Here is a 12361-nt window from a genome sequence, read left to right as displayed (position 1 = left end):
TTGCCCGTGTATAGAGGTATCGATTTGGGATACCTTCAGTCAGCGTGAATCTTGCCATCTGCGACTCTGTAATTAAGTCGCCGTTCAATTCTTTTCTTCACCCACCTTGTAAACCCCTAAACCGGTTAATGATTAAGCGCTGCTAAATTTCAACCTCTCAGCCTACCGTACTTCTTTAAGGAATTCTGAATCGCTGCTAAATCATAATCGCGTCAAATGTTTCCATCCGCGACAGCCGGCCTCCCTCGCCTCCTCGGCGAGGTGCTGAAGGCAGGCCCGGCTCACCCTCCCCGGCTCTTTATTTGCCCCAAAACCCTCCATTTTTGGGGCCAGCAGCGCGCGCTCCCTCAGCGCCGGCCGCTCCCCTCAGCGCCTGTCGCCCTCCCGCCCCGCAGGGGGCGCCCTGGCGCAGCGTCGGGCGGGGCGCGGTGACGTCACGGCCACGCCGGGTGGGCCGATGCGGCGGCGGGAGGCGGGTTACGGCGGCCGGCGGGGGCCTGGGCGGGCGCGGAGCGACGGCACCGGCACCGGCACCGGCACCGGGCCGCCATGGAGTACGTGACGGCCGAGCAGCTGGCCGGCTTCGGCAAGTACAAGGTAGCGGCGGGGCGCGGGGTTTGGCGGGGGGTCCGGAGCTCCTGGGGGGCACCTCGGGGCCTGGCGGCGTGAGGGGGTGTCTGAGGGGTGGGGGACGGCGTTTGGAAGGGAGATACGCGGGGGATAAGCCGCGGTGGGGCCCGGTGGAGGGCGGGTGGGGGTCTGCCGTGGGTCTCGACCCCGTCGAGGGGGGGCCGTGGGGTGGGGGGCAGCCGCAGTGGGGCCTGGTGCCGAGGGGGGGGCTGCCGTGGGGCCTGGCCCTGGGGAGGGGGGGCCGTGGGGCTCTGGGCTGTGGGGCAGGGGGCATCCGCAGTGGGGTCTGGTGCCGTGGGGGGCCGAGGTGGGGGCTGCCGTGGGTCCTGGGCCCTTGGAGGGGGGTCCGTGGGGGCCGGTGCCGTGGGGGGAGTGGGGGGTAGAGGGTGGGGGGATGCCGCCGTGGGTCCTGGCTCCGTGGAAGGGGGGGCCGTGGGGCCCGGTGCCGTGGAGGGGGGATGCCGTGCAGTGGAAGGTGGTTGAATGAAGTGTGTGACCCCCCCCCCACCCTGATGCCCCACCATGGGGTGTGATGGGTCCTCGGCTCCGTGTAGGGCACCCCCTTCCCACCCCACGCACGGTTCCCCAGGTGGGCCGTGCAGTGGTCACTAGTGCAATGCAGTGTAATAAAATGCTTTTTCTCCTCTCTCTCCCCCCCCCCCCCCCCCCCCCCCCCCCGGCCTGAGCTGTTTCATGGGGTCTTGTAGGGAACCGTCTGAGATGTGGGACCCCGCTGTGGGTGCTGTGCATTGGGGTCCAGCGTGGGGACAGCAGAGTGTGGGGTGGTGTCAGGGTGATCACACACCAACTGTGCAGCCCCAGCCGTGCTCCTGGGGTGGGGACACACGTTAGGACCATAGAATGGTTTGGGTGGGAAAGGACCTTAAAGGCCACCCAGTGCCACCCCCTGCCCTGGGCAGGGACACCTCCCACCAGCCCAGGTTGCTCCAAGCCCCGGCCAACCTGGCCTTGAACCCCTCCAGGGATGGGGCAGCCACAGCTTCTCTGGGCAACCTGGGCCAGGGGCTCACCCCCCTCACACCAAAGAATTTCTTCCCAATATCTCATCTCAATCTCCCCTCTTCCAGTGTAAAACCCTTCCCCCTCGTCCCACGGCTCCCCTCCCTGCTCCAGAGTCCCTCCCTAGCTTTCCTGGAGCCCCTTGAGGGACTGGCAGGGGCTGGAAGGTCTCCGCGGAGCCTTCTCTTCTCCAGGCTGAACCCCCCCAGCTCTCTCAGCCTGTCCTCCCAGCAGAGGGGCTCCAGCCCTCCCAGCATCTCCGGGGCCTCCTCTGGCCCCGCTCCAACAGCTCCGTGTCTCTCCTGTGCCGAGGCCCCAGCGCTGGAGGCAGCACTGCAGGGGGATCTCCCCCAAGCGCAGCAGAGGGGCAGAATCCCCCCCTCGCCCTGCTGCCCACGCTGCTGGGGATGCAGCCCAGGCTGCGGGGGGGTTCTGGGCTGCCAGCGCACGGTGCCGGCTCATGGCCAGATTTTCCCCCCCTGGCACCCCCAAGCCCTTCTCTCAGGGCTGCTCTCCATCCCTCCATCCCCAGCCTGGGCTGGCACCGGGGGTTGCCCTGACCCGGGGGCAGGACCCTGCACTTGGCCTGGTTGGACCCCATGAGGTTCACATGGACCCACTTCTCCAGCCTGTCCGGGTCCCTCTGGATGGCATCCCGTCCCTCCTTCACGTGCTACAGTACAGCACAGTACAACATTTCTGAGTGGGGTGTCATCACATTTGCTGTGCGTGTCCCCCCGGGCTGTCCCTGGGAGTGGGGGGGTCATTGCTGTGTGGGTGTGATTTGAAGCACTTTGCCCCCACCCTTTCCTGGCCTGTCAGGGACATGGTTGAGAGAGGTAGCTGTGGCATGTCACCCTACGCAGTGAGGATGGCCGTGGCCTCCCTTGCCATGAAGGGGCTGCGCAGGAAGGAGCTCTGTGTGGGTGCAGGTCTGTGTCGCAGTGGGAGTATGGCCAGCCCAGGGGCTCCCCCCACATTAGCTCAGGACCACCTTGCTCCTGCCCTGCAGCCCCTCTCTGCGCAGTCAGACCCACAGAAATGTGCCAGACATCATCCCCGCCTCCTCGTGCAAGCGTGCCAGTCTGCGTCTTGTTCAAAGCACTGGAAACCTTTGAAGGAAGCTGCTGTAAGTGCAAATGGGCTCTGCTGTGGCAGTTTAAATCCCTACGGGCTGTTTTTGGGTTGAAGTAGGTGGCATCCTTAACATAGGGGAACCCTGGATTGTGTGTTTCTGTGGAGGGGATGGTGTTTGACATATTTTTTCTTCTCTTGCACCAGCAGTGAAGCTAAAAGGATTAGCTGAGGTGAGGCCGAACCTCACCTTCTCCTTAGCTTTGCACTTGTTCTAGGATCCATCACATTGGGCCACGTTGAAGTTGTCCTTCCAGGGTGGTTCATGGGGTGTCATTTGGGCATGCAGGACAGTTAGGACAAGTCTGACGCATTCAGGGAGCGAAGGAGGTGACATTCTGCCTTGCATAGCTGACTGAGGCTGGCTGCGTGGGTCTCATCTCCTCGTGGAGCAGTCTGCGAGGGCAGCAGTGGTCAGGGCTTGCTCATGCTTTGCTTTTGCACACTCAGAGCTGATGTGGACTTGGTAGAGCGGGTTTGACCAATGTGACAGGTTGCACGAGGTTCCCTGTGGAAGATGGATTGTATGGGGGTTCGTCAGTAAACTTTATGTTTAGAAAGGCAGGAAAGCGGTTTTGTGTGAGTGCTGGGGAAAGGTAACCAAAACGCACTCAGCTTTGAGCCAGGCCTCCCAAAGTGACTGATTTTGCTCCTGTGAAGACAATGCTTTTGTTTCAAGAGGGAGACTGTTGTGTCTTCAGCCTGTTTCCAGTAGTGCCTGGGGGGATTTGTGGTGTTGCTGCCTTCCGTTCCCAGTACCTGTGTGTTGAGAATGGGGTCTCCACCCTGTACAGATGGTGCTGGTAGTTGAACTTGGGAGGGTCCAGACAATTGCAGTGACCTTCTCGTCTGTGTAGCAGGCACCAAAGACCTGCTCCCGGGTCATCGTCTTTCTGGAGACACCTCTGATGGAAACGCTGTTGCAGTTAAATCTGTGAACAGGACCCTGAATGCAGACCAGGGTGAGGAGGAAAGTCCCATCTTGCACATAAAGCATGGTGTGGGTGGTGTCAGACGCTTACTGTCACCAGTTACACACTGGTGTTGAGTTTACTGGCCTTGTTTTCCAATGGCATAGGGGTGAAATGTGTGAGCAGGTCTCCCATGGAGGTGTTGCTCCTGCCCTGGCCTGGCTGAACCAACAGGCAGAGGCCAATAAAGCCGCGTACGCCCTGAGGGCAGGAGTGCGGTCGTGCTGGCAGAAGTAGCTTTGCTGGAGAGATTGTGGTTTTACTGAGTCAACAGGGACTTTGATAAGAGTGGGCGGGTTCACACTTGGCCCTCAAAGAGCAGCATTCTGCCCAGTGCTGATCCTCCTCCGTGAGCACCTGTGGGTGAAAGCGCTTTGCTGGAGATTGCAATAAACTGTATTGAGAAGAGCAATCGGTGCTGACACGCCGGCCTGCCCCGGGAGGGTGATGAAACCCCAGGTGGTCTCTTTGCACTGCTCCCTTCCTATGTGCCTTGTTTGCTTGGGCAGCTTTTCTCTTTCTTTGCTATTTTAACCTTGAGAAAGTGGCTGATCCAGGCAGAAATCTCTGATACTGGGTCACATATCCCAGCCTTGCTTTAGGCATTGAGGCTTGTCCTGCTTTCCCCTTCCCTTGCCTTGAAGGTGTGACTCTAGACCCATCACTGCTCTGTTGATGAAAAGCCGGTTGACCTTCTGGGTACAACTAACTCTTCTTGCCCCAAAAACTTTTGGAACAGCCTAAGTTGTCATCCCAAATGGACAGGGCAAGGAAGGAGCAGTGTGGGATATGCGTGGATGGCAACGCAAAGTAACAGAAGAGTAATTTAGCTGTTGCTGAGCTGCTTTCTCTGCCTCGTCCCCAAAGTGGGCCTGTGTTTTTAACCTTGGTGGAAGAGGTTGGTGTGTGGCAGCAGCACAGCAGGTCACCTGAGAAGATGGCTCACGTTGTGTAACTTGAATATCTACCTGAAGCCAGTGTAGCTGGAAAGCAGGTAGGACTGAGTGGCTGGGGTGGGACCCAGCCAAAAAGGTGATGTGTGGTCAGAACCAAACCCGCCGCGGGAAGATTCCAGCGGTTCCTACCACAAATGGCACCACAGCCTTTGACTCTGCCTCAGCCTTTAAGCTGTACCTGGCAGTTGCTCTCCAGACTGCACACAATACATTTGGAGAAGGGCAAGCAGATTTGGGGAGGTATGGAGGAGGCAACGTGTGTCCAAGGGAAGGAACATGTCCCTGCTCTCGGGGAGGAGCTAGCGTCCCTGGAGCCGATACAGAAGAGCTTCATGCAAGATGTTCCACAGCTTTCTCCAGCCCTGGCTGGTTTACTCCTCCCGTTGCTGCCAGGAGCGCATATGGGAAGCGGCGAGTCAGGAGTCCAGATGGTTTTAGCTTTGCAGCGTGCACATTTCTGCTGGCTGGGGGAGAGGTAGGTGTACGCTCCTTCTGTCACAGGCTGGCTCGGTGCCACAGGTGGTAGAGGTGTCAGGGGAACTGTCCTTTTGCTGCTCTTGAAGGGACACTGAAGAGTTCCACTGCCTGAGGAAGCTGTGCAGCAACAAGTGCAGCGTTATCAGAGAGCTTTTAATTGTACGTGACACTTCTTCAGTAGGAGACTGTGGGATTTGGGTGCAGCATATGTACCCTCGGAGACAATGAAGTTAAGCTAACCTAAAATGGGAAGGAAGGGTTTCTCTGCCATAACAAATAGCTAGGATGAGGGGTAACAGTTGTAAATTGAAAGACGGGAGATTTAGATTAGATCTGAGGAAGAAATTCTTTGGTGTGAGGGGGGTGAGCCCCTGGCCCAGGTTGCCCAGAGAAGCTGTGGCTGCCCCATCCCTGGAGGGGTTCAAGGCCAGGTTGGCTGGGGCATGGAGCAACCTGGGCTGGTGGGAGGTGTCCCTGCCCAGGGCAGGGGGTGGCGCTGGGTGGCCTTTAAGGTCCCTTCCCACCCAAACCGTTCTGTGGTGCATTACATCCCTGCCTGGCAGCAGTGTGCTGAGGCTTCCCCCAGGAGACGCTTTTGCGGCGGTCAGAGAGCCGGACACATCCTAAGCGTATCTGCTCCAGCACTTCCTCCGCTTGTCAGCCCAGCGCAGATGATTGATGCTTCTGGCAGGGTGGAGGTCTTGATATCAAAAATAAAGCTCTTGTTTTGAGGCTGTAGAGCAGGATGCGTGTGTTGACCTTGAGAAGAAAAACAAACCAGGCGCTCTGCTGTTGTTGAGTATTGAATGTCCTCTGCCAAAACCAGACGCTCTGTTAGTGTTAAGTATTGAATGTCCTCTGCCAAGAAAGATGCAGCCAGGCACTGCTGGTTCTGAGTGTAAACCTTGCAGTTGGATGCCAGAGGTCATGATCTGCTGCTTAAAAACCTGCCTGCAAATCGCTTTCTGGCAGGCTTCTGGGCAACCTTCTTCTACAAAGTTATGGGGAGGGGGGGGGAATGGAACTGTCTGGAACGTTCACAGAGGTGTCTGCTCCTACTTTGCTTTCTCTAGGAGAAAGACCTACCCCTTTCTTCCCTCCAGGCTGCCTCCGAGTCCTGTTTTCACAGGGCAACCCAAACAACTCTCCCTTGTGCAGGTGGTCTCTGCCTTTCCCGAGTGTGGTGCCCAGAGCTGGATGAAGCATGCGAGTTGGAGCCTCGCCAGCGCCGCGGAGAGGGGAAGGATGGCTTCGTGCTTTGCATGCAGCACTCGTATTACTTCTGCTTGATGAACTGCATGCCACTTTCTGCGGCATCGTGACTCTTGCGGTTCATTTCAGTGGGTTGGGGGGGGTGCGCTTGCAGCTGCCACGGTGCCAAAAGCAGCTGTGGGAAGTGAGACTGACCACAAGTGAGGGCAGAGCCCTCCAACTTCACGTGTCCTGTTCATTACAGACAGCTTTCATGGTTTGTCACTGTCTTTTTGCATTCCAGTCACGTGCCCTGCATTTCCTTGCCTGGTGTTGCTTTAGCTGCTTGTGGTTCTGCTTTATTCAGCTCTGCCCTGTGGGGTCCTGCGCTGTACTGGTGTCTTCTGGTACGATGGAGTCGCCGATGACTGTTCCTGGGGCACATCTTACAGCCAGCTGTGTGGTCGCTGTATGGCTCTTTCATCCAGCTCACGTAGAAGCAGGGAGAGTACTCTAGTGATGTGTGTTGCGTACGGGGCCCTGGCCACGTGTGTGAGTGGTCTCTGTGTGTTTGCCTCATCGTGTGAGCTGGGTGGAAGTGCAGGAATGAGCCTCTGTTGTTAGGCTGGCTGGACCTTGGGCTTTCCTGAAGGGTACGTGTTATCTGCCCTCAGGAGCAATGGTTTGGGGGGAACAGCAGTGAAGAAGGATGTGGGAGTGCCACTCCTTACATGTGGCATGGGAGGGACCGAGCTGTCTCACCAGAGGAAGGCAATGACGTGTGTCTTATTTGGGTCCAAAGGTGGGACAGGCTGGTGTCTCACCCCAGAGGCTTTGGGTGCCAGTATAAGCTCAGTAAGAGGAAAGTGAATTGGGGCTTGGGAAGTGCCTTTTATAGCAAAGCGACTGCACCCTAAAATCCTTCCATTTCTGTGTCCTGGCTTCTGAGCAGGAGCTGGTGATGGCAGCCCATGGGGAGCACGCACCCAGCAGCGGCGCAAGGGAGGCTGGTGGCAGCCCGCTGCCTGGTGGCTCTTGTGAAGAGGCTCTTTGTCTTGCTACCTGCGTGGGCAGTGAAATGAAGTCCTCTTGGTGTCTGCTGCCACATGCCTGCTGTGCTGAGGCCTGGGAGCAGCCAGCAGTGCTCAAGCACTAAGAAAAAGTGTCCAGACTCGCTGTTCATCCCACCATCTCTCTGCAGTGACCTGTATTTTGCTATGGGTTTGGCTGGTGACCTGCTGTGAGCTGGTACCATTCTCCTAGCACAGCTGGTACCATTCTCCTAGCATGGAGGCTGTCGGCAGGTCCCAGCATCAATCTTCGACCGAGGCACCGAGGACGGCTGCAGCAGCGAGGGGTGACATTGCTTGCCTTGGGAAAGCAGGGCTCTTCTCCGACTGCTTGCTCCTGAGGGTGGAGAAAGCATCTTGCGCTGAGCATAGCTGCGTGTCTGAGAGCGTGCAAGCCCTGTGGTGGGCTCATACATAGCAGAGGTTTTGCAATGGGAGGTGCTGGTCTGTTATCCCAATAAGAAAGGCACTAAGGCTCTGTGAGGTGCCATTAAAAATACTGTTTATTAGAGCTAGCACTGTAAGGAGAGAATAGTATAGATAATCTTACATCCCTTTAGATGATGGGAACCACAGGCAGTGTAGCATCAGACAGGCCTCCGATCCACGTGTGGTGTGCTGGGCAGACCCTGACCATGGAAGATATTTCCCCCATTTCACTCATTCGGGCTTTTATAGGATTTTCTTACAGAAAAACAACTCTATTCCTTGTTTCCAGTGTCAGATGGAAAGAATGTTCACATGAGAGCTTCTTGCTGCATTTCTTGATAAAGGCAAGGATGCGCAGGTGGCCCAGTCACGGATACTGAGTGGGAGCTGCCCACAGGCTCCTCCGCTGCAATGAGTTGGCTGAGTTTATCCTGGCATGAGGGATCTGTGTAGCACAGCAGAGGCCTGGGCACACTCAGGCTGACTGCAGCGTGGGTCGGTGACTTCTTCATCTACAGCAGTTTCTAGGTCAGGGTCGCCACAGGGTTTGCAGTAGCGTATTGAGCATGCTTGTCCTGCAGCGCCAGACGAGACCTTAGCTTGGGAGACCTGGTGTGCTGAATGCACCAAAGCATCTAGCTTAAAGGATTTCTTTTTATTGTGGGAACTACTCTCCTCCTGGATGTTCTTCTGCCTTTTCTGCACCCTTCTTCCAGGTGGGAACCCCTGATCTCCTGGGCTGTCACCAGCCCGAGCCAGCACCGCCGGCAGACCTGCCAGGCAGATCCATGAGTCGTGTGTGTGTCACACTTTGGCTGTCGATGGACCAGTTTCTACAGGTCCCTTAAGCAAACAGCATGAAGCAGGACTGGTGGTGTCCTCTCTGCCCTGAAGCAGAGGGTGCTCTTCCCCTCACCCAGCCTCAAGAAATCCTCTTGCCTTTAGACTTTGAGTGCCATGGAGAGCAGGGCTACAGATGCTGCACTGCAGGAAGCAGATGGCTGGAAGCTGTCCCTGGCAGGATTTATAGGCTGCTCTGGAAAGATGAGCCCTAAAGAGATCTCTGCAGGGTTTACTCTGCCGAGCAGAGACACCTATATGTGCCAGTGGCAGTCCAGACCAGTGGAACAACAAAACTGGTAGTGAGAGCAGTAGAAAGGAAAGCTTTTTGATGGTAGCAATGTGGATGTGAGGCTTGAGGCCATGGTGATTAAAAGGCCAGTCTTCCTTGCCCCCAGACAAACAGCTCGCCTTCTCCCACAGCTCCTTAGCAGGAAGGGTGTGAAGGAGGGAAAGCCTTTGGGCCCTCTCCTTGAATCACTTAACTCCTTCCCCGAGGGCTCTCTTAATTGCTCTGAGACTGCGTGTGTCTGCCTTTAGGCAGCGTGCAGCTTCCCAAGGTGCAGCTCGGCTGTGCTGTGGAGGATGCAGTAAAGAAGTCCAGAACTCCTCCTAGACTTCATGACTTTTAAGGTGAGCAGCTGTAAAAATTAGAGGCGTTTTTCTTCTTTCTTCTCCTGTTCTGCAGTTAAATTCAGGATTTTGAACCTCTGCCCAGCCTAGTGCTTGGAGGAGGCAGTAGCAGCACTTACAGGTTAACTGGAAATGACCTGGCTGATGAGCCTTGACTGAGCTTTTGCTCTGTGTTAAGCAGTAGATGAGAGTAAGGGATCTGTCTTGCTTTCTAGAGACACTTTTGATGTGTGTTGTAAGGTCGTGATGAGTGATGAGCCAGTTCCGCTCCTGGGACCTAGTCTGTGTGTGTGTTTACATCTTTCCATCTTCAACAATCCTGAAATTGCTGCTGTTTTCTGCTGCTGCAGGTCTGGTTTCTGAGTGGTGGCCTTTGCTCTGCAGGGTATCAAAGATGTTGAACCATGCTTTGGTGGGGGATTCGCAGACGCTCTGTTTTTAGCCACACAGTGGCAGTGATGAAGCCTTTTGTGGCTGGGGACCTACTGCTGCTTCAGCGCGCAGTGGGTCCTGCAGGGTTTCCCAGGAAGAACTTCAGACCTCTGTGGGGTTTTGTATGAGAAGATGACTTGTCCGGGGACATGCAGCTCGGCTGTATTGGCTACCAAACAGCACCTCTGTTGGGCCAGGGCTGCTCTTCTCTGCATGGTTTGGGTGAGGCTTGTCCTGGTGCAAACCACCTCTCTGCCCTTTACTTCTGGGGAGGGGAGCTGGCTCTGGCTCTGTGCTCCTGCCTGGGTGGGTTTTTCACCGCAGTCCCTACCCTTAAAGGCATGAACTGGGTGGCTTGTGTGTGTGATGGGGGCAGGTAGTGGACTCCTTGTCCTGTCATCGAATCATAGAATGGTTTGGGTGGGAAGGGACCTTTAAAGGCCATCTAGTCCAACACCCTGCCACGGGCAGGGACATCTTCAACTACACCAGGTTGCTCCAAGCCCCGTCCAACCTGGCCTGGGATGTTTCCAGGGATGGGGCAGCCACAGCTTCTCTGGGCAACCTGGGCCAGGGGCTCACCACCTTCATTGTAAACAATTTCTTCCTAATATCTAATCTAAATCTTCCCTCTTTTAGTTTAAAGCCATCACCCCTTGTCCTTTCACAACAAGCCCTGCTAAAAAGGTTGTCCCCGTCTTTCCTATAAGTGCCCTTTAGGTACCGAAGGCTGCAGTGGAGCCCTCCTGGCTCTTCTCTTGCTGTGCAGGTGAAGGATGCAACTCCTGCTCTGCCCGACTGACTGCTGCCCGCGTCCCACTGCATCCTTTGCCCCACAGAAACAGAAGATTGCTGTGCCCAGCTGGTGGCTGGGGACATCTGCTAAAACCAGGTGCCTTTCTCCTGGGTGTGGGTGCAATGGAGGAGTAGGAAACAGAGCTGGGTCGCAGCTCTGCCCTGAGTTCTTGCCCAGTGTGGCAAGATGTGCGAAGCAGTCACTTAGCAAAATAGCATGGACTGCTTGTCAGTCCATCTTGGGTCTCTTTAATTGCCCTGAAAGTTTACCGCGATGTTTACTGGTGCATGTTGAATCTTGGCCACAATGAACTCCGTCATAAAAGTTGCTCTCCGCTAATTAACAGCAAGCGTTTGGCTGTTGGGACTGTTTGGAAGAGAACTGGAGTGCATTGTGGAAATTGAGGTATCACTTCCCGTAGCTGGCTGAGAAAATGGCTGCGTTACTGGGGCTTGTATAATTGACCTGACTTGATGTGCTTCAGGTCTTGCACAAAGCAGGATGTCAGGGCTCACGAAGTAACGCAGCTTTTTTTTCCTGTTAATTGTGAATTTCCTCTTTGTGGAGAGGCGGGATGAGGGGTACAGAGAGGCAGAGTGTTACGCGCTGTAGAGGGTGAGGTGCTTTGGAAAAAAGTGTTTTGTTTGTGCCTTTCACACAGGCTCTGTCGAAACTTGAAGGTAGTCTTCCCCCTCCTTCCCCGCACTGCCTTGCTTCATCTGTAATCATCTCCTGATGTGCGTGGGCTTGTGTTTTCCTTTGATAGGTACACTTAGAAGTTCAACTTGATTTCTTTTTCTAGGGATTGTAACAAATTCTCTTTTCTTGCGCTGACTTGTGTGTTCTCCTGGTTGGTGGGTTGGCATCAAACCTGGCTCTTTCCTGGATTTGGCCCAGTTCTGCCGAGGCCTCCTGGTCCTCTGGCGAGGAGACTGGGGCTACGATCTTAAAAGCGTCTGCACCTCCCCGGAGGCTCACCGCCACTGTGAGGGGCAGCCTTGCCTGGAGGGGACAATTCACCTCATTGACCCAGCAGAAAATGGGGTTTGGGGTGGTCTGCTGGGTCTGAATGCCCTCCGGAGGGCACAGGGTGGGTGTCGAAGTGTGCCTGGGGTTGGGGATGGAGATGGAGAGTGGCCTCTGCCTCTTCCCCTGTCTCCTTGCCTGGGTCGCGCTGCCGTGCTCGCCCTCGTCCCTTCTGTTCTCCTTGGGCATCAGGAGCAGGCTTGCAAAACTGATCCCCCCAGGTACTTCAGCCCTCTCGTTCGAAGCCTGAAACAGCTCTGGCAGCAATAGGAAGGTTGGCTGTCGCAGCGTTATTGTAACAGGCTTCCTGTTTGTGCATTTTGGCTTCTGCCTTTTCTTCCTCCCCCTGTTTTTCCTTCCCGGAGTCACTGCCCTGATGCCTCAATTCCCACTCCAGAGGTTCATCACAGGCTGATCCTCCTCTAACTGCATCCCTGCCTCAGGCCCCTGAAGGTTCATCTTTCCCACTCCTGTGCTCACCATCTGTGCATCCTCTCTGCAGCTGATCACCTCAAACCGCAGCGGAAGCGGTGGTGACCCATATTCATGGATATTTAATGCTCCCAAACAGAGAGAGCTCCTGGGTGCAGTGGAAACTGGCAGGCTGTTTGCTGAAGCCTGCCATCAACATCAAGTGTTGCTCCATGTTACGTATCCGCAGAGAAATGATTTCTTCCCCTCCAGCCCAGTGATGGGATGGGGCTGGGACTCGGCAGTAGGGTGGTGGGGCTGGCTGTCTGCTCCGTCCCACCGCGG

General features: G+C 56.0%; 1 protein-coding gene across 2 annotated transcripts in view; it reads left to right on the top strand.

Annotated features, from left to right (window-relative positions):
* The first annotated feature begins 449 nt into the window (after positions 1-449).
* SELENOI (selenoprotein I) overlaps positions 450-12361 on the top strand; it is a 32173-nt gene continuing 20261 nt past the window's right edge. For both annotated transcript variants that reach the window (XM_063330785.1, XM_063330786.1), the window contains exon 1: positions 450-597. In XM_063330785.1, the coding sequence (XP_063186855.1) occupies positions 550-597 (48 nt within the window). In that variant the 5' untranslated portion in view covers positions 450-549. The remainder of the gene's footprint in view (positions 598-12361) is intronic.

Source organism: Chroicocephalus ridibundus, chromosome 3 (genome assembly GCF_963924245.1).
Source record: "Chroicocephalus ridibundus chromosome 3, bChrRid1.1, whole genome shotgun sequence".
Classification (NCBI taxonomy): Eukaryota; Metazoa; Chordata; class Aves; order Charadriiformes; family Laridae; genus Chroicocephalus; species Chroicocephalus ridibundus.
This window is presented reverse-complemented; position numbering and strand designations above follow the sequence as displayed.